The sequence below is a fragment of the Arachis ipaensis genome, chromosome B08 (genome assembly GCF_000816755.2).
Source record: "Arachis ipaensis cultivar K30076 chromosome B08, Araip1.1, whole genome shotgun sequence".
Taxonomy (NCBI): domain Eukaryota; kingdom Viridiplantae; phylum Streptophyta; class Magnoliopsida; order Fabales; family Fabaceae; genus Arachis; species Arachis ipaensis.
The window spans coordinates 78,663,190-78,690,355 of NC_029792.2; the positions used below are offsets into that span (position 1 = coordinate 78,663,190).

General features: G+C 36.1%; 1 protein-coding gene and 2 long non-coding RNA genes across 5 annotated transcripts in view; 1 reads left to right on the forward strand and 2 right to left on the reverse strand.

Moving 5' to 3' along the window:
- On the reverse strand, window positions 4,360-6,062 carry LOC110265945. The gene is made up of 2 exons (XR_002352641.1): window positions 5,743-6,062; window positions 4,360-4,646 (listed from the first exon to the last, which is right to left on the reverse strand). It is a non-coding gene; the product is annotated as an uncharacterized LOC110265945 (long non-coding RNA).
- On the reverse strand, window positions 9,249-9,882 carry LOC110265566. Its single transcript, XR_002351724.1, has 3 exons — window positions 9,724-9,882; window positions 9,451-9,569; window positions 9,249-9,335 (listed from the first exon to the last, which is right to left on the reverse strand). It is a non-coding gene; the product is annotated as an uncharacterized LOC110265566 (long non-coding RNA).
- The window catches only part of LOC110265946, a 4,346-nt gene continuing 2,865 nt past the window's right edge, over window positions 25,686-27,166 (forward strand). For 2 of the 3 annotated variants that reach the window (XM_021109540.1, XM_021109541.1), the window contains exons 1-2: window positions 25,686-26,327; window positions 26,554-26,668. In XM_021109540.1, the coding sequence (XP_020965199.1) occupies window positions 26,046-26,327; window positions 26,554-26,667 (396 nt within the window). In that variant the 5' untranslated portion in view covers window positions 25,686-26,045 and the 3' untranslated portion in view covers window position 26,668. Of the gene's footprint in view, window positions 26,328-26,431; window positions 26,669-27,166 lie in introns of all 3 variants that reach the window. The other variant, XR_002352642.1, reaches the window with a different exon arrangement.

Here is a 27,166-nt window from a genome sequence, read left to right on the forward strand (position 1 = left end):
TACACAATCACTTTTGATCCTACTAAGTATGATCTGAACTTGTCAATGGCGTAAACCACTGCAAGTAGTTCTTTTTCTGTGGTTGTGTAATTTTTCTTGGCATCATTTAAAACGCGATTGGCATAATAAATGACATGCAGAAGCTTGTCATGCCTCTGTCCCAATACTGCACCAATGGCATGATGACTGGCATCACACATTAGCTCAAATGGTAATGTCCAGTTTGGTGCAGAAATGACTGGTGCTGTGACCAGCTTAGCTTTCAGCGTTTCAAACGCCTGTAGGCACTCTGTGTCAAACACAAATGGCGTGTCAGCAGCTAGCAAATTGCTTAGAGGTTTTGCGATTTTTGAAAAATCCTTTATAAACCTCCTATAGAATCCTGCATGCCCCAAAAAGCTTCTGATTGCCTTAACATTGGCAGGTGGTGGTAATTTTTCAATTACCTCTATTTTTGCTTGATCCACCTCTATTCCCTTGTTTGAGATTTTATGCCCAAGAACAATTCCTTCAGTCACCATGAAGTGGACGTTAGACGCCAACTCACTGTCTGTTCCTGGCGCCTGAACGCTAGAAATGTGCCCATTTTGGGCGTTCAACGCTGGATTCTGCACCATTTGGGCGTTCAACGCCAGATTCTTGCCCATTTCTGGCGTTGAACGCCAATCCTGCCTTGTTTCTGGCGCTGAGCGCCAGTTTTGGGCATGGTCTGGGCATTCAGCGCCAGCCTTCCACCCATTTTCTGGCGTTTTAGTGCCAGAAATAACTGAGCTATAAGTTTAAAGTATTTTAACAAGGGATAAATAATAAAAGACTCTAAACCAAAAAAAAGAAAGATTTTCCTAATCTAAGCAACAAAATAATCCGTCAGTTGTTCAAACACGAACAATTCCCCGTGCATTAATTCATTGAGACACAGCAGAGCTCCTCATCCCCAACAATGGGGTTTAGAGACTCATGCCGTCAGAGAATACAAAGTTTAGATCTGAAATGTCATGAGATCCCGAATAAGTCTCTAAAAGTTGTTTTAAATACTAAACCAGTAGCCTAGGGTTACAAAATATGAGTGGACTATGATGGATGATGCAGAGATCCACTTCTGGGGCCCACTTGGTGTGCTGGGGCCCACTTGGTGTGTGCTGGGGCTGAGACTTTAAGCGATTCACGTGCGGAGGCCATTTGTGGAGTTGAACGCCAGTTTTTATGCCAGTTTGGGCGTTCAACTCCAGTTTTTGATCCTTTTCTGGCGCTGGACGCCAAAATTGGGCAGAGAACTGGCGTTGAACGCCAGTTTACGTCGTCTATCCTTGTGCAAAGTATGGACTATTATATATTGCTGGAAAGCCCTGGATGTCTACTTTCCAACGCAATTGGAAGCATGCCATTTAGAGTTCTGTAGCTCCAGAAAACCCACTTTGAGTGCAGGGAGGTCAAAATCCAACAGCATCAGCAGTCCTTTTTCAGCCTGAATCAGATTTTTGCTCAGCTCCTTCAATTTCAGTCAGAAAAATACCTGAAATTACAGAAAAATACACAACTCATAGTAAAGTCCAGAAATATGAATTTTCCTAAAAACTACTAGGAATAGACTAAAAACTAACTAAAACATACTCTAAACTATATGAAATTATCCCCAAAAAGCGTATAAAATATCCGCTCATCAGTAACAGTACCCAATATGTAAGATGTAAGGTTTTGGGACGCCCAAGGCAATCCTATAACTTCACATCGATACAGATATCCAAGCTTAGCAAAATAAATAACTTAAACAGGGTTATCTACACTTAGGGGATTTCTAACTAAAACTAGTCACACCGCTGTATCCCACAAACTTCACCAACCTACCCTCTATGAGATTCCATCGCCACTGTGATAAACCACTATTTTATAGTTTATCTTACGCTCAATTGAGTAGATTTTATCAACTCTTTACCAACTTATTCATGCTATTTGCATGGTTTTACATTTGCCTTCCTAATTATGTGCTTTGATTGAAAACATGCTTCTTTGGTCTTAAATTCCCTATGATTAATCCTCTCTTATTACCATTAGATGCCTTGATATGTGTGTTAAGTGTTTTCAGAGATTACAGGGCAGGAATGGCTTGGAGGATGGAAAGGAAGCATGCAAAAATGGAAGGAATACAAGAAGTTGGAGAAATTGCTAAGCTGTCCAGCATGACCTCTTTGCACTCAAATGGCTATAACTTTAGCTACAGAAGTCCAAACGATGCGGTTCCAGTTGCGTTGGAAAGCTAACGTCCGGGGCTTCAATTTGATATATAATATGCTATAGTTGCCCTGACACTAGGCAACGCGACCGCGTGCTCCATGCGGCCGCGTCGCAGTGACGAAAAACCAGCGTGGCAGATTTCTTCTCCAGCGATTTCTGGGCTGTTTTCGACCCAGTTTGCAGCCCAGAAAACACATATTAGAGGCTATAAAGTGAGGGATTGCATCCATTCAAAAAGATGCTGTCATATTTAAAATTTTAAGATTTAGATGTAGTTTTTAGAGAGAGAGGTTCTCTCCTCTCTCTTAGGATTAGGATTTAGGATTTCTCTTAATTTTAGGAGCGACTCTCAATCACAGGTTCTTTATTTTTATTTATTTTCTCAATTTAATTTATGAACATCTATGCCAGATTTAATTTCTGTTGTTAATGCAATTCGAGGTATTTTCAGATTTAAGATTGCTTTGCTCTATTTATATTGATGCTTTTAATTTAATTTAGATATTTTTCTCCCTTTTGGCTTTGGTCAAGTGATTGGTAGTACTTGAGTTATCAAACTCAGCAAGTGATTGAAATTGGCAGATTCTGCTTGAGCTAGGATTGCTCTAACATTAGTCTCTCCACAGGAGTTGACTAGGACTTGAGAATCAAGCTAATCAGTCCACTTAACCTTCCTTTGTTTAATGAAGGCTGACCAAGTGGGATTAAAACCCAATTCTCTTCACACCTGATAAGGATAACTGGGATAGGAGTTCCAATTTTTATACCTTGCCAAGAAATTTTATCATTATTATTTTATTTTACTTGTCATATAACATATTCCCTCCTTACTTCCAAAACCCCAATTTACAAACTCATAACCAATAATAAGAACATACCTCCCTGCAATTCCTTGAGAAGACAACCCGAGGATTAAATACTCGGTTATCAATTTTAAAGGGGTTTGTTACTTGTGACAACCAAAACGTTTGTATGAAGGGATTTCTGTCGGTTTAGAGACTATATCTACAACGCGACTGTTTTTATAAAATTCTTTACTGGCAAAAGTCCCAACGTCAAAATGGCGCCATTGCCGGGAAATTGCAAACGTGTGCCTTATTATTGGTTATTGTAAATATTTTATTTTTGCTTGTTTATTTGTTTTTATTTTTGTTTTTTTTCTTAAGTTAAGAGGTTATTGGTTTTTATTTTTAAAATTTTTATTTTATCTTATCTTATTTCAAAAGTCAAATTTTAAAATTCAAATTTAAAAAAAAATTTCAAAATTTAAATTTTCAAATTTTCAAATTTCAAATTTCAAAAATTCAAAATTCAAAAATTTAAAATTCAAAATTTCAAAATTTAAATAACCTTTTAATTTAAATTTGTTTTTATTTTCGTTTTTAATTTTTATTTGCTACTATGAACTCTCACCCCTTTGGCTATGAGTCTGGTTACAATTATGTTGTAGGAAGAAGAAATTACAATGAGAACAGGTATCAAGGTTGGAACAATCAAAGATGGGAGGAGCCACAAGGATTTGATCAACCCTCATGGCAACAACCACCTCCAATGGACTATCAACAACCACCACCATATGCCTATGAACCCTTTCCTCAACATGACTTTGGACCACCATACTCACAAGCCCCTTTCCGCCATTCACCTCCATATGACCCTAACCCACATCCACCATACCAACCACCCTATGACACTACAAGAAAAACACCCATTCAGGTACACTTGAAAAGTGTAGCCAAAAGTAAAAAAAAAAATGATGCCTTAGGCTACGGCTACGCTTTTTGGGCTACGGCTACGCTTTTTGGGGTGATTCCTATTCGCTCGTTGCCTATTCTCAAAGGCTACGCTTTTCTGCACCAAGGGCTACACTTTTGACATTTGGGAATAGGCTACGCTTTTCAAGTGATGCTGTCCAGGACCAAATGCTACGCTTTTCAGCTTTCATTTTTCCAGAATAGGCTACGCTTTTCAACGTATATTCTTTAAATAATAAAAATTATCCTTTAACAAAATATATTTATAATGAACTAAAAATATTGGGATGATCATAAATGAGTATTCATACATCTCACACTAAATTAAACATACCCATATCAAAATATACATTAAATCACTTAGAATTTACTACTAATAAACTATAAAAAACCAAAATATTGTATCCTACATAAGTATCTTCTAATAAAAGTTATTAATCTTCTGATAGAAGAGAAAAAAACAAATTGATGTCAAATAGAGAACCTAACATCTGCGACTGAATTGAACATATATTGAAGCAAATTCTTGACGAAGACTGGGCGAGCAGAGAGCAGAGCAGCATTGGCGGTGTTCCCAGTTCCAAATGGAGACTCGATCTGAATCATCGGCGGTTACCATTCATGGAATGCATCAGATGCAACTGGATCTTAATGCTCAATCTGCAGCAAATCAACAATTCATCATCATAATAAATAACTTCAAACAAATTCACTACCAAATCGAAAATCAAATAAACATGCTAATTGTGTACATTCCAAAAATAATGTAGAAGCCATGTCAGACCCCTAATTATTGCTTGCATTCATATTACATTACATATATTACTTTTGCAACTCAATCAAACTCAGTTCATTAATAGAGAACTATGATCGAAATCTTAAATTGGAATGAACAAAATAAAAATGGACATATCAAAGCTGCATCTTCTGTCAATTATTAGAACCAATTGACCAACTCTAACTATGCCAACAATGGCCTCAACCATTAAAATTTAAAGGACTTTAAGCAATGAATAGCTTTGGTTATAGCTCTCTTCATTTTCCTTCAAATAAAATATCATTCAATTGAGTAAGTCATTTTCTGGAAATACTAATTGCAAGTCTTCATTGTCTCTATTAACTTGAACTAGAACTGCAGCCTTGTACACAAACATCCCAAATATGATCGGCACAAGTTAAAATGAATGATATATATTAATGCAAATGAGAATGTGTTTTGTCTAGTAATGTGCACTTCAAATATTTATAGCATAAGTTTCAAATTTTACCTGAAAATCAAAGATATCATTGGTAAAATACTGATGGGACAGAACCGAAATACCATAGATTGCTGCTAGAATCACAAGCCTTGGAAATGAAAGGAACATGCTACAATCCTTTATCAACAACTCCAATGAATCTTCTAGGTCCTCACTTCTTATACCAATCCTTTTTCATGAGAACTTGTTCATCAAAATAAGGGATGATCAAAATAGGCCCCTTAGTAATTATGAAATTGTAAACAAGTTTGAGTTTTACTTCTTGGGCTTCTTTTTTCTAAATATCTGAGCAACAGATTCAGTAGAGAGGTTATCTACATGTTGATACAATAGTTAAAGGTACAAAAAATTGCATTGCAGATTATATTAGTTTAATTAAATACCATAACAATCATTGGAAAAATAAAGCTGCTATTTTCTTCTCATCCACATAGAGAAGCACCTACTTGAAAAGAAATCACATTCGCTATAGAAAATTAAATAAATACAAATCAAACCTGAAAATGACTCCAATCTCATAACTCACAGCAGCCTCTACATCATAAAGCAACAATAAAAATCATTGGGAGATTCAAAGTTACAATAAATCCTGCCACAAAGTATACTAGTAAAAAGGTTTCCTTTTAGTCACAATTTAATATACCTTTCCCAATTCCCAAAGATGCCCTTCCTATAAGAAATATACTAGCAAATTCAAAGTTAAAAAGTTACTCAATAATCCCTGAAGACAACTCTAAAATTGGAACCAAAACTCCAACTCTGTTTGGCACGAAGGAATCAATTTGCTTTACCTGTAATCAAGCATTTCTTATAGCTGTCTTGTGCAAAAAAGTTAAATTAAAATAAGGTAGGTACATAGCTTAAATCAGTAGCTATGACAATGCAACTAAAAAAAGAGTAATGCTAATCTCAGCTTTTACAGACACAAGAATACCACATAGAACTGCAACCAGGCACCCAAACTCCAACAACCTCAGTGTGCCAACTCCAATACTTCACATCCTCGAGATCTGTTTCACAATCCTAATGATGACACAGTTGAGTTAGACTGAAAAAAAAAAGAAAGAAGGTTAGTTCCAATGTGACACTGATCCGAGTAAATTAGCTGAACGTACATTGGCAGTTGGTGTTTAAAATAATATAACTTCCGAGAACATAGAAAAGGATCAGCAACTCATTCATATATGGTGTTTTGTAAAATGTAAATCGTAGTATCATATTGAAAGTCATTAACAAATCTTCTATTTTTCTTTTTAATTGATATCAAAATTCAGGAAACAGAATGACATATAGTAAGCATAAGAAGCAAAAATACACTGGGAAAGAACTGCTTATCATGCACATATTTTTACTATTGATTTTAAATTTCAAACAAAATCAGTAAGCTCATACGACCATTGCTACACTTATGAGCAATACTTATCTTCAAGAAATGGGAAAGAGCTGCAATAGGGGACTGAACCGGCCACTTAGAATTTATAAACATGCAAGGGTACAGCTCTTGAATCATATTTACTATAAGCTTTTATTTTTTAAAACAAAAGAACCTTCCCTATCATTTAATTAAAGGAATTTCATATTTAAAATACTGTAAAAATTATTCCACAACATGGAAATAATAAAAATAACATACCTCTTATTCCATCATCATGCCAGACAAGTACTCTATATGTACTCTATATGTACTTAATCTGATACATGATTAAAATCCTATTCTTAATATATATGATTTATTTTGTTGGTTTTTATAGCATAGGATTGCATATATCTCAATACTTACTTCTTTTAACTAATCGCTTTCCATCAACATTAATCCTACTGAATGTCTTTGTACAAGTATTTGATGAACTTACTGCAGCCATCAAAATAATTTGTATGGAGTTCTGCTCTACCTATAACTTCGTACTTATTGGTGACTTAACACAAAAAGTTGTTATCCACTCATCCTCAACAGCTTACACTAATCATTTTTTGAACAATGTAAATATAATTTCTCAATGCACTATCTAGGAAAACTTAAAAACAAAAGCAAGGTTTCACACATTATAGTTAGATCAAGTTTGAGTTGTTAAGGCATGTCAAACAGTAATGCCCAATACATTTAGCATTTATTCTAAAAAAACATTCTCAAATCTTCAGTTTTTGTAAATTGGCTAAGAAAACCATGTTTTAAAATGCAAGCAGGATACAACATATAAAACCACAAGGTTTGCATTGACACTTTTTTTTTTACTTTTGACATTGGATTGATAATAGTGTTTTTTAAAATTATGTATAGTTTGAGTATTAATTTCAAATGTGACACAAATTAATTTCTGTACTCCTAGAAATTGGACCCTTTAATTTTAGTTCTTTTCAAAATTTTAAAGAATACAAAAAAATTATATCATGTTAAAGCATATCTCTTATCTTACTTCTATATGGAAAAGAATTAGCCTTGCATTCACTATATATACATAAAAAGCAGTTGGAAGTACCATATAGAGTTTGACTAGGTGACTCCAATATAATTTCATAGTGCAGAACCAAAAACAAGATAAAACCATAGCTTTCATTGCCTTCATTTATATACATACATAAGATTCTAGCATTTATAAACAATAACAATTTTAAGTTGCATCATATGAATGACACAATGGAGCAAAATTGTGCTAGTAATGATAGAAAAGAATGAAAAAGAAGAACATGGCATTGAAAGCATTAGCAAAATTGAGGTTGACCATGAGATCACAGAAGTTAATAGGAGAAAAAGTAATGTATCTACCAATTTCATGTGACTGAGAACACACTCAGCAAGAAAAAAAAAAGAGAACACAGAACTCTGTTTTATAACCTCAGCATTCAACATTTCATTCAATCCACCATAGCCTTTGTCTTATATATACATTGATCAAAAGGTAAAAGAACCCTTTTCCAATTTCAAAAAGGATAGATGAGAACAGTATCGGAGGCAATTTTGGAGCTAAATTGGAATTCTAACAAATTTTAAGGAATAGATTACTTCTGTATGCACAATTAAAATTGGACAATTATTTCTAATAGAATGCAGGAATATATTTTCAGCAAAGAAACAACTAATGAACCATTTATCTTCAGGTCAACAACTAAGGAAACAATTAAATTGGAACTAGGGTTCAAACCAAAATAGCAACCAAATTGGGAACAAGCAATTAAACTAAATTGGTGCAAAGAAATTCGATCAACAATCAAAATGATTCAATTGAAACAAAGGAACGAAGACAAAAGATGAAATTGGAAGAACAAGAAAAGGGAGAGAAAGCGAACCAGGAAGCGGGAAAGAGGGTGCGTTTGAGCGGCGCACAACAGTGCAAGGGGGAAGGTTGAGGACGACGATACCGGGACGGTTGGGAAGCCACACGACGACATCGGGACGTGCACGGCGGAGGGACAAACAATGGATGTGCCTCTCCACCTTGCTTTTGCGCACGGGAGCTTGAGCAGATCTGTGACGAGGAAGGATGTGGCGGCTGCGCTGATGATAACGGAAGGTATACGGCGGAAAGGAGTCTTGAAACTAGTGATTGGCGCCTTTGTCGCCCTTTGGGTTTACGCGAAAACGAGGATTAATCGCCCTAAATTCACCCAATTTCAATTATAAAATAAATTTGAGCTGTTGCTGCGTCGGTTGATACACAAAACCGCCCCTATCTTGAGCAGTCTTTGACGGAGACGAATAACGCATCAAGAACCCAGCTACTCAATGAATTTGTAGCCGTTCGGGGAAACGCAAGCAATTTTCCGCTGCAATTGTCCGTTTTTCTTGTAGTGAATTCCTTCCTGTCGAGTTCTACAATGATCAGAATTTGAAACTAATCGACACTAACTTTTGAAACTGAAATAACTGTTATAACAGATGCTAGTCTAATAGATATAGTGCAGCAAATTGTTAAAATTTGAAACAAACAAACTAACTTCTGATTTCTAACTAACCTGACAGTTACAACAAATTAACCAACTCACAAATTCTCCAACAGATATAGTACCAAAGCAAACTGAAAGTACCTCCTCATTGTCACCCTCAGGATCTGAATGTGGCTCAGTAACACTACAAGCAATTCCTCTCTTCCCTCTTTATTCCAAAATAACATCGCCACACGAACCAGAATCAGTAACAATTCGAAAAAAATAAACAAATAAACAAATAAAACGCAAATTCCACTAAGAATAGAAAGCAAAGCCGCTACCTGAAGCTCGAGCTCATCTTGAAGGAACTCCAACACCGTAGAGGGTAGCAGGTGCGTACGGAAACTGGGTAACGGGATTTGGCGAGAATTAGGAAAAAAAGGGGTATTCAAGTTGAACCCTGCATGTTCATCAACAATACATGGCTTGTTCATCAATTCACAATTCACAGTTGCATATAAACCATATTATTGTACCAAACCCCCAAATTAAAAACCCTAAAATTGGAACTATAAACACCCAAATTTCAGAACCAAACGGAAATCTATAGATACCTTCTCGACGATGTGTGCGCAGAGAGGACGACCAGAGCGCAGAGAGGATGACCAGTGCACAGAGACGACGATGGTGAGGGTGCAGCTCGCGATCAATGCAAGAGAGCGCAACTGACGATCAACGCAGGAGAGAGCAGCTGACGATGAGTGGCGAAGTCATGTGTGGTGAGTGGTGAGTGGTGAGTGGTGAGTGGGGAAGAAGCAACGGTGAGTGGCGAAGGTGAGAAGCGAGGACGCGAAGGCTTTCTTTGATAGTGAATGAAGGTGAGGCGCGAGTTACTGAAGAGCTAGCTGATCTGCGTGCTTTGGGGGGCAAAGGGGAAAATATTCACTAAGTTATACGTCGTATTTGGCCCTAGATACATTAGGAGACCTTTTTGAAGAGTACCCAAATTATAACAAATAGGTTACTCTTTAAAAGTGCTCTCTTTGGTGTGAAAAGTGTAGCCATAGATATTTAGAAAAGGCTACGCTTTATAAGTGATTTCTATAATACCTAAGGCTACACTTTTTAAATGATGCCAAAATTGTGTTTCCTTTTCTCTTACAAAAAGACAACACTGAGAAAAGCGTAGCCTATTCCAGGAATAGGCTACGCTTTTCAAATGTAGCTTAAAAAAATGTGGCTGAATGGGTGTTTTTCTTGTAGTGTGAATCGAATGAGCCATACATAGATCCACCCCAAACCTCCATGGAGAAAGCATTTGCCGATCTAAACTCTACTATACAAGCTGTCTTCACCCAAATCAGACTACCAAATACCTTCAACAATCAACCACAGAATGATCTCTCCATCCCATCACCACCATCCATGGAAGAGCACCCACATCCATCAATCCAAGAGAAACATGATCCCAATGATGCTATTGACATGGAACAAGAGAGAAGGGATCATTTTCGCGAATCCATACTTCATAAGGAGCTAGAGGAGGCCCTAAGGGTGAAGCTAGTAAAAACCCTTGAAGACGAAGGAGTGGTTGAAGAATTAGTGAAGGAAGAATCAAGGGATCATCTCAAGGAAGCAGCGGATCGATTTCATGCAACTCTATATCAACTAAATCAAGCGATAAGTCAATTAGGTTCCCGACGCTCGGACACTCAAAGTGTCCCCATGGCTTCATGTGGACAATCTAATGAAGAACGTAGCATGAAGGATATATTAGAAACTCCAGTGGACAGTACGGAGCATGACTTTGTACTGGAACAAGTGGAGAAAGCTGTAATTATCAAAGAAGAAGAAGTGGTTGCAGACTTAGGAGATGCTAAACCTCCATGGGAAAGTCCAGTCATAGAACCCCCTTCCAAGACGTTTGAAATTGATGCTGAGGAGGGTGTATAACCTTCAAGGCATATCACAGTTGAAGACTTGGAAGAGGTTGATCAAGAGGTGGAGATTCAAGAAGAAGAAGCACAACCTCCCATGCCCTTGGAAAGCAATGAAGAGGAGATTGAATTAGAAGAAAGCTACCAAGAGGAAGAGGTTGAAATTGAAGAAGCTTGCAAAGAGGTGGTAATTATTAGAGAAGAACACAAGGGAGGGGAGCTTGCAATTTCATTAAAAATACCTCCCTCTAAGTTTCCATCATCCTTCACAACATTCAAGTGGGTAAAATTCATATCCCTTAGCTTTCTAATTCCACTTGAATATGGGCTACTGGAGACGAATGGTCAACTTAGAGCTCTTTGTGGCATTAAGAGTAAGAGGAAAATGGTCAGTGGTAAGAATTGTCCTGCAAGGTTCATTATGGCTCGCTTTAAGTTTAAAGGCAAAGGTTGGTATAAAGCTCAATTGAATGGGTCTAGGACGTTGTTTGGACGCTTCAGTGAGAATTCTAAAGCTGAACCACCCGGATGGAATCATGATAATCAACTTGAAGACGGGTGCAAAAGCAAGATTTGGGACCCCGGAATTCATTCTGGCAATCAACACTCTTGGGGCCTTGTAACTTGCTTTAACTTACTTGAAGGCTTTCTGCGCTTAGTTTGGGACCCTGGAGGTTACTGGAATCACAAACATTGGTGGAGATTCCTGGATGAGTTCAAGCACAAGCCACCAAAACAAGGAGCTCACCAAATGTCCAACTTAAGGACTTTAACTAAAAGTGCTAGGTGGGAGACAACCCACCATGGTATGATCGTTTCTTTTTCAATTTTATTTCATGTTGTTTGTTTTTATTTTATTTTAATTTTCATTGAACCTGGAAGTTTCCATAGCATTCACATTGAGCATTGCATTCTGCATATTGCATTAAAAAAAAAAAACACGCACGCGACGCGGCAGCGTCGCTGACGCGTTCGCGTCACCAGTGCCATGGGAAGAAAAGAATTGAACAGAGAGTCATGCGAAAGCGTGGCTGGAGGCACGCCTTTAGCATAATTTGACCCCACACGACCGCGTCGCTCACGCAACTGCATCATGTGGGAACTTTGGCCTCCCACGTGACCGCGTCACCCACGCGGCCGCGTACCATGAAAATCGACGTAACAAGGGTGTATGGCCGAAAGTTGAGCTGGAATTGGGCTGGACTCGTGCTGGAAGCGCAAGCCCTCCGACGCGAATGCGTGCCCCACGCGGCCGCGTCGTTTTCCAAAAATGGCCATCCACGCGATCGCGTCACCCATGCGATCGCGTCACGCAAAATTTGGCAAAATAAGATTTTGAACAGAGAGTTGTGCGAGCGCGAGGCTGCTCTCGCACCAGTAGCGCAAAACGTGTCACGCGACCGCGTGACCGGCGCAACCGCGTCGATTAACTTAAAAGCGCAAGTAACGCGATTGCGTGCCCCACGCGTCTGCGTCGCTTGCGCCGCACAGCTCAACCTAAATTGCCAAAATATCTTATCTTTCTCTTCCCCAAATCCTATTTTCTCTTTTCCCTCCTTATTTCTTCCTTACTTCTTCTTCCCCCCTTCCCCTTCTCATTCTTCTTATTTTTCTTTTTATTTTATTTTAATTTATTTGCATACTTTCATTCATTGCATTATTTTCATTGGTGTTAGAAATTTATTTGGGTCATTATTTCTATATTTTACTTGTGGATTATTAGAGGAATTATTTAACAATTATATATTACTTTTTAAAGGGTTGCTTGCATGTTCAATTTAATACATTCAATAACTTATTTACCATGCATGCTATGTATATGTGAAAAAGCCCGTATGGCATTGAACACTATTTTAAATTATTCTACTATTAATGCCTGTTGTTTTTCACAAAACCCCTTTTATGTTTTATTGATTAAATATAATTGTTATTACAAACATGTTGATAGTTTGAAAGACTTGGTAATCTAACTTGGATATTGAATGCTTGATCTATGCTACTCATGCCTTTGCCAGCATGCCAATAAACACCTTGCATTCACTTGTCATCATATGCACTAGCTATTTTCCATTGATGACTTTTCACATGTACTCATGAGCGTGTGTTAACGTCATTCTTCTTTATTGTGCATTGATTACCACCTTTCCCGCTCTCTTCCTTGCTCTAACCCTTAGCTTTAAAAGTCACTTTCTTTTTTCCTTTTCAGGATGGCCACCAAGAAGGGTAAAAAGAAAGCTACTCCCAAATCACCGGCAAGGAAAGGAACAAAAAGAGCCCCAGTTGAAGCAACCCGTCCACTTGTATATCTTAGCATGCACTGAGGACGGTGCAATCTTTAAGTGTGGGGAGGTCGATACCAATCTCCATGGGTTAGTTAATTCCTAATTGAACACCAATATTTTACTTTATTTGTTAGTTCATTATCACATTTTCATATTTGATTGCATATTTATTTGATTTTTTGCATATTTTACCACTTGGTTGAAGTAATATTTTCTTTTTCAAGAAAATTTTTAGAGAATTTCACTAATTTGAATAAAATTTAATGTTACACTTGTTTGAAGAGATATTATACTGGAACATGGTTTAGAACTTGAACACACAAAACCTGGGAGATTTTTTAGCCTATTTGAATTGGTTGCATTTTATCAACCAAAATTCTATTTTAGTATGTATTTTTCTCTCTAAAATAGTGATCTTTGTCTTGCTTAATTCTATATTTCTATTATTTGATGTATGCATACACTTACATGATTGAGGCCTTTGTTTCACTGAGCTTACATACCCATATGGCCTTACCTTTCATTATCCTTTGCAAACTAATTTGAGCCTATTTTACCCCTTTGTTCTTTACTTTAGCACATCATTAACTCTAAGCGGAAAACAATAATGTCCTTAATTTGAATCCTTGGTTAGCTTAGACTAGTGAGAATGCTTATAATTTAAGTGTGGGAAAAGTGGGTTTGGAAATATTTGGTCTAAGAATTGGGAATTGTATATCTTTATGAAAATGTGAAAAAAATGTTTAGGACATGATTCATGCATTCAATAAATTAATCATATGCATTGAGAAAAAAAAAAGAAAAAAAAAAGAGCAATTAAGCAAAAAGGGGACAAAATGCCCCAAAGTAAGTGGTGAAAGCAATGCATACGAGTTGTACTTGAAATAAGAATGCATGAATATGTGGAAAATATGGTTAATGGATAGTTAGGTTTTGTACTTTGATTACATGGATTGTCTTAAGTTAGGTGGGAAAAGTTTAAGTTAATTAAGGATTCAGATTTTAGTCCACTTGGCCAAATACAATCCTACCTTGACCCTAACCACATTACAACCCTTAAAAGACCTCTTGATTTGTGTATTTGTGCATTCAATTTTTGTTGATTGTTAGATGAAGAGCAAGCCTTAGAAAGCAAGGTTAGTAGAGAATTGAGAGAATCGAACCTTAAACACTTGAGTGATTAGAGTGTCTATACTACCAGTGAGGGCTCGATGCTCGATTCTTTGTTCCCGACTTTCGTGAGCTATTTTCTTCTGCAAGTCTATTTGTACTTTATTTTTATGATTTGAATTAGTGAAATCCAGTTCATGTATGTTCTTAAAAGATTTGTTTACTTTTAACCAAGTAGGTAGAAACATTCTGCATATAGTTGCATTCATACAGATAGGTTGCATTTCATGCATTCTACCATTCCTCTTCATCTTTATAGCTTCTCTTGAGCTTAGCATGAGGACATGCTAATGTTTAAGTGTGGGGAGGTTGATAAACCACTATTTTATGGTTTATTTTTATTTATTTTCTCAATTTAATTTATGAACATCTATGCCAGATTTAATTTCTTTTGTTAATGCAATTCGAGGTATTTTCAGATTTAAGATTGCTTTGCTTTATTTATATTGATGCTTTTAATTTAATTTAGATATTTTTCTCCCTTTTGGCTTTGGTCAAGTGATTGGTAGTACTTGAGTTATCAAACTCACCAAGTGATTGAAATTGGCAGATTCTGCTTGAGCTAGGATTGGTCTAACACTAGTCTCTCCACAGGAGTTGACTAGGACTTGAGAATCAAGCTAATTAGTCCACTTAACCTTCCTTTGTTTAATGAAGGCTGACCAAGTGGGATTAAAACCCAATTCTCTTCACACCTGATAAGGATAACTGGGATAGGAATTCCAATTCTTATACCTTGCCAAGAGATTTTATTATTATTATTTTATTTTACTTGTCATATAACATATTCCCTCCTTACTTCCAAAACCCCAATTTACAAACTCATGACCAATAATAAGAACATACCTCCCTGCAATTCCTTGAAAAGACGACCCGAGGTTTAAATACTCGGTTATCAATTTTAAAGGGGTTTGTTACTTGTGACAACCAAAACATTTGTATAAAGGGATTTCTGTCGGTTTAGAGACTATATCTACAACGCGACTGTTTTTATAAAATTCTTTACTGGCAAAAATCCTAACGTCACGCTGCCTACCTAACCTCCTCAGCACCAGACAATCACAAGTATATTCAAACAAGTAAACGGCTCGCCAAGAGCTTTGCATGGTCATAAATGGCTCATCAATCGGAGCTCCGTAGCTCAAGTTATGCTTCCTGGAAGGTGACAATGTAAAGTAACCAAGCCAAACCCTCTTCTCTCTCTCAACTCCAGGAACTCTCCCTCTCTTTCAGCTTAAAGTGGATGTTTTGCCACTTAAATGGAGTTTATATATGTTGGACTTGGGCCCAACATGGACCCGGTCCAACCTGTTAATGTTTTTAGCCCGTTTAGCCCACTTTGGGCCAAAACCTTTAAGATTAGTGCCCGGTTTTCAATTCTAAATTATTTTTATCCTTTCAAAACAATAAATCAATTTTCAAAATCTTATTTTCCAAAATACGTGGTACTGGACAGACTAGAGCCGATACTGCCGCCAAAAGCACCAGTACGCATTTTTACAAAAGATTTTCAAAAAAGATACATTTTTCAACTCAAAAAAATTAATTGAAATCAAATTTCACCTTTAAATTTTCAAATTAAAACTTCTAAATTTTGAATCTACTCTGGGCTCTTAAAAATTGTTATTTTATTAAAACGGTTACGCTGGTTCTTACACCAAAAACATGACGAAGGCCAAGAGGTAGGTTCGGAATTTTACAAAATAGAATTTCTTCTTTGCAAGTATAGTCCAAACCCACACTTAGCTCTCGATCAAAGTTTAATTTTAAAGATATCACAATCAACACAAAATAACTGAGAGTTTGAAGTCCCGGGTCATCTCCCTCGGACTATGCAATTGAGATGTACACTCTTGGTTGTGAAGAAAGGGGTTTCCTTAATCAAGGAACAAAAGATTAAAAGAACTAAGAAATAAAAGAATTAAAAAATGATCCAAAAAGGAAACTAATGCAATTAAAAGGAAACAAGATCAAAACTTGGTGAAAATGCAATAAAAGCATAAAAGATCCTTGACTTGGGAATGAGAATTAAGGAATCCTATCATCGTCATAACCACAACTATGGAAATTATGATGAGTTAATCTCGCTTCGTCAACCCCTAACATCGAGGAGTAAGTCAAGCAAGCATAATTGACCTTAATCCATAATTCCTAGCTAACTTACTAATTAACTTAGTAAAAAGCTAGCATCAATGGAAACAAGAATCAAATAACAACTCAAGAATTACCACTAAATGTCGGATATCATAACTTTAGTATCCTAGGAACTCATTCCCAAGCTAAGGTGTGAAAATCTACTCAAAATCTGTAGTTGGCATTTTCACAAACACCTTGTGGGCATAAAAGCAAAACATGAGAAATTGCAAAAGATAATGAAAACTATAACCAAACTGTTCACAATACCAACAATAAAAATTCAATCAAGCATAGAGAAATCATAAAACATTAAATTCATAAACCAAAGATTCACGAAATCAAAATTGCATATATTAACAAAATAACTTGAACCATAAGAAAATGTAGTAAAAGTATTGTAATTAAAGAGGAAATTAGAGAGTACTTACAATAACGATGAGCAAAATCCAAGATTAAAACTGAAACTATAAAATTCTACAATGAAAATTAAGTAAACCCTAAGAGAGAAAATCAAAGAACACTACTCTACACTACTCCTACTCCTTATATGTTTTTCTATCTAAGAATAAATTACCATTTGTACCCATAAAAGATACAGACGCTAACAAATGTACCTATATAAGAATAAAATGACAATTTTAACCACAGAAGATGGCTTTCGTGTGCCAAGAGTACCCTAACGGACCAATTACGTAACCAACGTCTGGGTACTCTTGGCACATGGAGGCCATCTTCCGTGGTTACAATTCTCATTTTATTCTTATATGGGTACATTTGTCAACGTTGGTATCTTTTATGGGTACAAATAGTAGTTTATTCTTCTACTAAAACTGAGCTCCTTTGATGTATGTTCATTTTCGTTTGATATAGCACTCCAAATGGCTTCAGCAACTCCAAAACTTGGGCCAAGAGAGCCCCAAATTCGTGAGCCACGTCCTTCATTAATGAAGTCACGTGCTGGGACTTGTGCGTACGCACACTTGCTGATTTCTCCACTTATGCGTACGCACAGGAGGTTGTGCATATGCACACGTCAGTGTGTGCTTCTCCTTTGTTTTCTTCATGTCTTCTCCCTTTTTGCATGCTTCCTTCTGCTTTTGTCTAGCCATTCTTGCCTCTAAGACCGGAAATCACTCAACAAACATATCACGGCAACGAATGAAATAAAAGTGGAATTAAAATGGTCAATTTAAGCACAAAAAACGTATGTTTTTGCATTTAGGTCTAATCTAGAGAGAAACCACAAAAGTATGCAATTTTGGTGATTAAGTGTGAGTTTATCTGATGAAATCCATCCAATTCTAGCAAAAAATGATCATCAAATATGGACTCATGAAGCACCCGTCACACTCATGGGGTAGAGTGCCTGACACACTTTACAATAGAGAGTAAACGATGCAGCAAAATAAAATAGAACATACATTCACACTTCACATTCAAAATCATTGTCTTCATAATTACTTTCAATCATTCTTCTTCCTCATTTTTTACATGAAGCAACTGGACAACACCACTGTATCTTACACGGAGTCTTAACTCATACCCGGAGCAAGTGGATAGCACCACTGCATCTTACCCAGTCTTATATATCTTAATCAATCTCATCATATCTCATTCAAAGTTCATAATTAACTCAATTCTTTTTATTCTTCTTTTTCATAACCAACCACATCGTCAAATGTAACAACCCTAGTTTTTGAAAATCAAATAATTAATTATTTGTGATTTATTTTAAGAAAATTATTTTACTAAAGGTAATTAAATATAGTTTCATGATAATTGAAGTTTAAATTAATTAGAATTCTTATATAATTTTTATTGAATATTTGATATAATTGAAATTATATTTTTAGTAATTGGAAAATAAGAAAGAATTGTACCGTTCAATTTAAGTAATTTTTATTATGAATGAATTATGTTCTATTTTATTAATTTATACTCTTAGAGATTAATTTACTAGAAATAATTAGTTTGATTTTTATAAATAGTTTAAGTTTAAGTTAATTAATGTTTAAGTACAATTTTTATTATAATTAGTTATTCTACACAAATTTAAATTAGAGTTTTGATAATAGAAATATAATAAAAAGTTATATCATTAAATTTGAAAAATTAATATTGAGTTTAAACTATATTTTATAATTATATGATTAATATGCTTATTTTATAATTTAAACTAGAAATAATTAATTCAACTTAGCAATATGTTGATAAATAATGTTTCTAAATATTTTTAATTGAGTACATTTGATTTTAAAATTATTTTACCCTTCAATTTCATCAAAATATCTATTCATAGCTATCCATTATTCTTTTATAAAATCCTAATTTCTAACCTAATTCCCAAATCAAACTCAGAAACCCTAATTTCCCAAATTGGAAACCCTAAGTTACTAATCAGAAACCCTAACCCTCCCCCACTCTCCTCAGCGCCGTCACCCTCATCACAAGCATCCAGACTCGCCCTCTTGATGACAAGTCATCCTAGCCCATTTTAGCTAGTCTTTTTCTTTAGTTTTCATTTGAATTATGCACTTTCTTGAGCTATTTGGAAGGCTTAAGCATCATCAACCAAAGAAACAAAAGATGAACCTAAAGGCCAGCAATGATGATGATGAGAAGAAGGAAATCAAGTAAACATCAACAGGTTGTATTGTTAAGTCATTGTTTTACATCAAATATTGCTGTGATTGAAAGATGGATTGTATCCTGATCTATCCTGCCTATCTGCATAGCATAGTTTTTTTTATTTACCCCTGCCTGCCTGCATAGCATAGTCTTTCTTTATAAGTCAATAAGCAAGGTGTCTGATCATTCACAACATTCTTATCTTCAAAACTTGTTTGCACTCAACTTTCAAGAAATGCATCACATATTCTTGTTGGATCTAGGAAGGCATTGAGATCTAGACTTGGTTTTCTAGTCTCTGGGTCCTGAGATCTAAATTTCTCATTTCAATTCCCTGTTTATTGCTTTTTCTGTTCATTTAATTTACTGCTTCAAGATCCGGTTCAATCCCAATTCCCTTTCCCTCTTCTGTTTGATGCAATTTAATTTTCCTTGTTTAAATTATGCAAATCCATTCCCCAATCCCCTTTACATTTCAAGCAATTTATATTCCTTGCACTTTAAGATTCCGCAATTTACATTTCTTGCACTTTAAGTTTCTGCCATTTAATTTCTTGTTCTTTAAGTTTCAGCAATTTATTTCTTGTTCTCTTTACTTCAATGCAATTTACATTCTGCAAGTCACACAATCAGCAACCAAATCTTGATTCGCTTGACTAAATCAACCACTAAACTAAAATTGCTCAATCCTTCAATCCCTGTGGGATCGACCTCACTCCCGTGAGTTTTTATTACTTGATACGACCCGGTGCACTTGCCGGTTAGTTTTGTGATGTTTTGTGAGAGATTCGTTTCTCAACAAAATATCTCATCACCTCTCTTCCTCAGCTTCACCGCGGCACACATACACACTCAGGACACCACACACATTCAGCCCACACCCCTTCTGTCACACACCCACACCTTGTGAACGGAGCTGTACCACGTCCAGCCTGCCTCGCCATCGCAGCCATTATTGCCGACGAAGAGGACGCCGTCGTCGCTGTTCAAGGAGGAAGGAAGAACCGCGCGAGAGCCAAGGGAGGAGGGAACCTTTACTACGAGGAAGAAGCCGCTCGTTGCCCTCATAGTCACTGTCGTTGGGCCTGTAAATCGCCGCTGTGACCTATGCGAGAGGAAGGAGCCCGCGACCAGCCTTGTCGCCGTCAGTGCTGTGGGTTGTCGTCGCCATCCACGCGAGCTGCCACTGCCTCGCCGTTACTGAGCTACAGCGCCGCCGTTGTTGCACCCTGCTGCTGCCGCGTCTCACCAAGCCGTCGCTGGAGGAGGAAGTTGCTCTGCCACACTCCGAGCTTGCTGTTGTAGTTGCCTATACTGCTGCCGTAGCTTCTTCGTTCTGTTATTACCTTCTAATTGTTGTAAGACATTCGTGTTCTGAATCATTACTTCATGTTTATGTTTATTCCACTGCCATTTTATTAGCCTTCCTCTTGTTCCAATTTGATTTTGCCCTGAACTTCCAGAATTGAACTTCCAGAATTGTTACTCTTATTCGATTTGAATTCATGGTTTTTGTTTGCTGCTGTGGCCACCTCACGTTGTTGCTGGCTCTGTTTGAAAATGGCTGCTACTTCTGGAATCTCAGATCGGAGAGGAGAGGAGGCGTTTAACCTTGTCATTGTTGCTGCCATGGAAATTGGTGCTGAAAACTGCTAATGGAGCAGCTGCGTTTAGTGATTTCCGTGAGTTTCGACTTTGAGGTAGGGGATTTAACGTTTTTAATTTAGAATGCCCACTAAGTTATTTGAATAAGTGCAAATGGTTAACAATGGTTTAGAATTTCTTAATTGTCATGAATGACCTGAAATGCATTTGAAATTTGTTAGTTGCTGTGAATATTTTGAGCTGTGACTGGAATTAAATGTGGCTGTGAATGGTGATTCATTTGATAATACTTGTTAAATTGATATTTGATGAGTTAACTATTGAAAAGTTGTCGTAATGATAATTGATGAACTGAGTTAGATTTTGTTTGGTTTGGGATTATTGTGATGATGGTTGAGGTTGTGAAATTTGGAGTAAGTTTGATGATGTGTTAGTGCTTCAATTGGATTATTGAATTCAGGTTAAGGCTGTGAATGTCTTTGGGCTTTGTTGTGAGTGTTTGAAGTTGTAATTGATATTGTGTTCTCTGATATGGATGGAATTGTTGAAAAGTTCTGACTCTATGTGATTATACTGAATTAGTTGAGTTGTGTGGCTGAAATTATGATTGAAAATGTAAAACTTGATTTTCTGCATTACTTTTAAATGAAGCCGGAGACTTTGAAAATCTATAACTAATTCTGTGATGATCGGAATTTCATGGGACTAAGTCTGGATTAAGCTTTGGAATACAAGAAGCTGGACTGGTGAATTTGACGCTTTTTCATTAAGTTTATGATTTATGATAAATTTTTGAATTAGGAATGCCAAATCTGGTTTTCTGCAGGACGCTTAAGACAGCAGCAACTTGTCTCCTCTATTAAAAATTCTCCAGTTTGAATTTTGAAATGAAACTAGTTTTAAATGAAACTCTGGTCCTAGTACTTTAATTTCATAAAAATTTAGAATTGTTAGAATTGTGGTTTTAAAGATATGAATTTTTAAAGTAAGATGTATTATGCAGTAAAAATCAGGTTTTGTTTTCTAAGTCAGTAACTATAAGCCTTTATAATTTTTAATTCTGGAATTATATTGAGATGCAACCAATTGGAGGTGAAGGTTGAGTATGGTTAGTATATATGATTTAAATCTCAGGGTTTTCCATGTTTTAGTCAGTGAGTTATGGGACTTGGAAAGAGGTTGTGTTCAATGATTTGTAAAACAGATTTCAGCAAAAAATTACTTAACTTCCAAGCTATGTAACTCCTTCATTAAAAATGGTATGACCTTGGAACCAATTGAGAAAGAATTTTGGATAAGTTATGTTTAACTACATTAATTTTGAAGGTGGTTGGATTTAATTTGGATTTTATATGAAATTTCGAATGTTGTACGCTGCTGCTGTCTTCTGGTTTTAAGACACTACAGAGCAGTCATGGTTTTGCTTATATTTCTGAAGCTAGAGCCAGCGAAAAATTGTGATTTTTGGTTTAATAGAAAGCTTAATCCGAGACGGTCGCATGGATACAAGGTTTGCGTAATTCCGAATTCGTTTGATATTTTAAAAATAAAACTGAAATTAGATTGTCGATGTTGTTTTGGTGATTACTTGGATATGGAATTTGAGAAATAGATTTTCTATACTATTATCAAATGTTTTTAAGAATATATTATTGTGGCAATTGTTGAGAAAGGTTTGATGAGATGTTGAGAAAGAGGGAACCCGTAAGGGTGGTTAAGTCCGAGTTTTAGGGGAGGTGCTGTCGAAATTTTATAAAAACCTGAGGTTTTATTTGAGAAGTCATTTTAGAAAATTTGAACTTGAAAAATTATATTATTTGGGTTTTATCTAAATAAGAGAAGAATTATACTATTTTGAATTTGGAATTATCAAGGAAAGGTTTATGTTTCAAGTTTGAATTATTTAAGGAAGGAATTATGTTTTGAATTTAATTTAATATGAAAAAGAGTTATGCTTTGAGCTTGAAATAAAGGATTACTTTTCAGGAGTTTGGTGAATTTTATAATATTTGAATCCAAATGGTAAAGAGAAATGGTTTGAATTAAGATGTTGTAAAAGTGAAAGATGTAAAGTTTGTACAGTATGATTGAACAGAGAAAGAAAGAGGTACTGCATAAAAATGTGAAAATGATGATGAATAATGAGAATGATGATGAATGATGATAATGAGAATGATTATGTGATGATTTGTTGCTTGAGGCAACCCAAGAGATATTTATTTGTTGCTTGAGGCAACCCAAGAGATGTGTTTATTCATTTGTTGCGTTAAGGCAACTCCAGATATACTTGTATGATCATCTGCTGTAGTGAAGCAGTCAGATAGATAATGGTGTGATCACTGAGAACGCTTTCCTACGGTACAGATCCATATTTTATTTCTGTAAGGCAGAGGGGTTATTTCCTGCTACAGAAGTACCGTGACCACCTGTTCCATTTCTGTAGTGGCAGAGGGGTTATTTCCTGTATACAGAAGGTGTGTCGGCATACATCCCTGCAGTGGCAGATGTGTTATTTCCTGCGTGCAGTGGATCCTGTGGTGGTAGAGGGGTTATTTCCTATACACAGGGGTATAGTCAATAGGAAAGCCTTATCCAGACAGAGGTTGCTGGATAACGTCGGGAGCGGGTTAGTAACCGACAGATGAGCTCATTACCTGCACTAGGGCTAGACATGCATCATCCTTATTTGCGCATCTGCATTTGATTGTGTTTGCTTATTTTATTTCTTTGTAATTTGTGTTGCTTGTCTTGTTTCTTTGTGATTGTGCTGTTTGTTTTAGTGACTTGCTTGTGTGTTTGATTAGATATTTTTGTTGATGCTGTGAACTTAGTAAAGTATTGAAGAATGGTATTTGTGAAATGAGGTTTGGGTATATTATTTATGTTGCTGATTTACTTAGTTACTGTGATGGTTGAGGAATGCTATTTGTAGCTGATGAATTGCTAGTGCGATTGAGACTTTCTGTAAGCAATACGAATTAAAGAAAGGGATTTAAACGGTTTCAAGTAAGTCTTGAGAAATTTTTGAAAAGGTTTGATAAAGAAAACTACATTGGAAACTTGAGTTAATTATTTTCATGTTAATCATTACTTTTACGGCATTCCCATTCCCTACTGAGAATGTGTGGTTTGTTCTCACCCCAAAATCTTCCACCCTTTTCAGTGATATAGGTTCAAAGACTCGGTTTGAAGCTGCGGGCGATTGTTAGACCTTATTTATGAGTTAAGTTTTTTGAATTGAGTTGCTTTCATAGAATTCCCTCGCCCTTATTGCTTAAGATTTTTATTTTATACAGAGGGATAGGATTTGTATCTGAGTTTTATTTGAAATCTTTTGTATGACAGATATTATTATTAATAATTATGTGATTATTATTACTCTGAAATGTTTGCTATATGATTTGATAAACAAAAACAAAATTTTCTGGAATTTTCTATAAAACTAAATCGCTATATCGAACTAAAGGCTTAATAGTAAATAGTTAATAAAGGAAAGTAGGTTGGTAACGCCTTACTTTCGGTACGATCATGACGTTCTGAAAGTTGGGTCGTTACAATATGGTATCAGAGCAGTTCGTTCTTGTTAGAGCCTTTGGAATGGACTGACTATGCTTCATTGCATACTCTAAGTGTCTGTCATGCTTTGTGACTTGTTTTGATAACAAGAGTTTGAGTTTTATATGCATGACTGTCTGATGATTAATGCTGTTAGTTTACCATTTCATACTTCATGGTATTAGGTCTGGCCAACTTAATACTAATAATTTACGTATATGGGAACACTAATGGGTTATCATAAGATGAAATAGAAGAATAGGTAATGTGATTCACGGGGTTTGGGAGCGTTAGAGGTTGTGAAATTAGCTTCGATTCGACGTATAATCTTGATTCGTGCCATATTAACTCGTGCCATCCTTTTCTTCGTTGCTTTCATTGGAATCCTCTAGTTTGAAATTTCTCCTCAGAATGTCGTTTGATTTTTTCCCAACCATACCTTTGCTTGCTTGAAATCTACTTGCTTACCTGATTCTTCTTGAATCTTCATTCTTGTTCATCCCTATACTTTGTCCATATATTCTGCTTTCTTTGATTTTAGTTTGAATTTATTTTATTCTAGCAATTTTCGAGGGCGAAAATTTTTCTAAGGTGGGTAGAATGTAACAACCCTAGTTTTTGAAAATCAAATAATTAGTTATTTGTGATTTATTTTAAAAAAATTATTTTACTAAAGGTAATTAAATATAGTTTCATGATAATTGAAGTTTAAATTAATTAGAATTCTTATATAATTTTTATTGAATATTTGATATAATTGAAATTATAATGTTAGTAATTGAAAAATAAGAAAGAATTGTACCGTTCAATTTAAGTAATTTTTATTATGAATGAATTATGTTCTATTTTATTAATTTATACTCTTAGAGATTAATTTACTAGAAATAATTAGTTTGATTTTTATAAATAGTTTAAGTTTAAGTTAATTAATGTTTAAGTAAAATTTTTATTATAATTAGTTATTCTACACAAATTGAAATTAGAGTTTTGATAATAGAAATATAATAAAAAGTTATATCATTCAATTTGAATAATTAATATTGAGTTTAAACTATATTTTATAATTATATGATTAATATGCTTATTTTATAATTTAAACGAGAAATAATTAATTCAACTTAGCAATATGTTGATAAATAATGTTTCTAAATATTTTTAATAGAGTACATTTGATTTTAAAATTATTCTACCCTTCAATTTCATCAAAATATCTATTCATAGCTATCCATTATTCTTTTATAAAATCCTAATTTCAAACCCTAATTCCCAAATCAAACTCAGAAACCCTAATTTCCCAAATTGAAAACCCTAAGTTACTAATCAGAAACCCTAACCCTCCCCCACTCTCCTCAGCGCCGTCACCCTCATCACAAGCGTCCAGACTCCTCCTCTCTTCCTCAGCTTCACCGTGGCACACATACACACTCAGGACACCACACTCATTCAGCCCACACCCCTTCTATCACACACCCACACCTTGTGAATGGAACTGCACCACGTCCAGCCCGCTTCGCCATCGCCGCCATTATTGCCGACGAAGAGGACGCCGTCGTCGCTGTTCAAGGAGGAAGGAAAAACCACGCGAGAGCCAAGGGAGGAGGGAACCTTTACTGCGTCGCCGCCATGCCTCTATTACCACCGAACGCCGTCAAGCGCGGAGAGAGAAGGAGCCCGCGACCAGCCTTGTCGCCGTCAGTGCTGTGGGTTGCCGTCGCCATCCACGTGAGCTGCCACCGCCTCGCCGTTACTGAGCTGCAGCACCGCCGTTGTTGCACCCTGCTGCTGCTGCGTCTCACCAAGCCGTCGCTGGAGGAGGAAGTTGCTCTGCCACCCTCCGAGCTTGCTGTTGTAGTTGCCTATACCGTTGTCGTATCTTCTTCGTTCTGTTATTACCTTCTAATTGTTGTAAGACATTCGTGTTCTGAATCTTACTTCATGTTTTTGTTTGTTCCACTGCCATTTTATTAGCCTTGCTCTTGTTCCAATTTGATTTTGCCCTGAACTTCCAGAATTGAACTTCAAGAATTGTTACTCTTATCCGATTTGAATTCATGGTTTTTGTTTGCTGCCGTGGCCACCTCACGTTGCTGCTGGCTCTGTTTGAAAATGGCTGCAACTTCTGAAATCTCAGATCGGAGAGGAGAAGAGGCGTTTAACCTTGTCATTGTTGCTGCCATGGAAACTGGTGCTGGAAACTGCTAATGGAGCAGCTGCGTTTAGTGATTTCCGTGAGTTTCGACTTTGAGGTAGGGGATTTAATGTTTTTAATTTAGAATGCCCACTAAGTTATTTGAATAAGTGCAAATGGTTAACAATGGTTTAGAATTTCTTAATTGTCATGAATGACCTGAAATGCATTTGAAATTTGTTAGTTGTTGTGAATATTTTGAGCTGTGACTGGAATTAAATGTGGCTGTGAATGGTGATTCATTTGATAATACTTGTTAAATTGAAATTTGATGAGTTAACTATTGAAAAGTTGTCGTAATGATAATTGATGAACTGAGTTAGATTTTGTTTGGTTTGGGGTTATTGTGATGATGGTTGAGGTTGTGAAATTTGGAGTAAGTTTGATGATGTGTTAGTGCTTCAATTGGATTATTGAATTCAGGTTAAGGCTATGAATGTCTTTGGGCTTTGTTGTGAGTGTTTGAAGTTGTAATTGATATTGTGTTCTCTGATATGGATGGAATTGTTAAAAAGTTCTGACTCTATGTGATTATACTGAATTAGTTGAGTTGTGT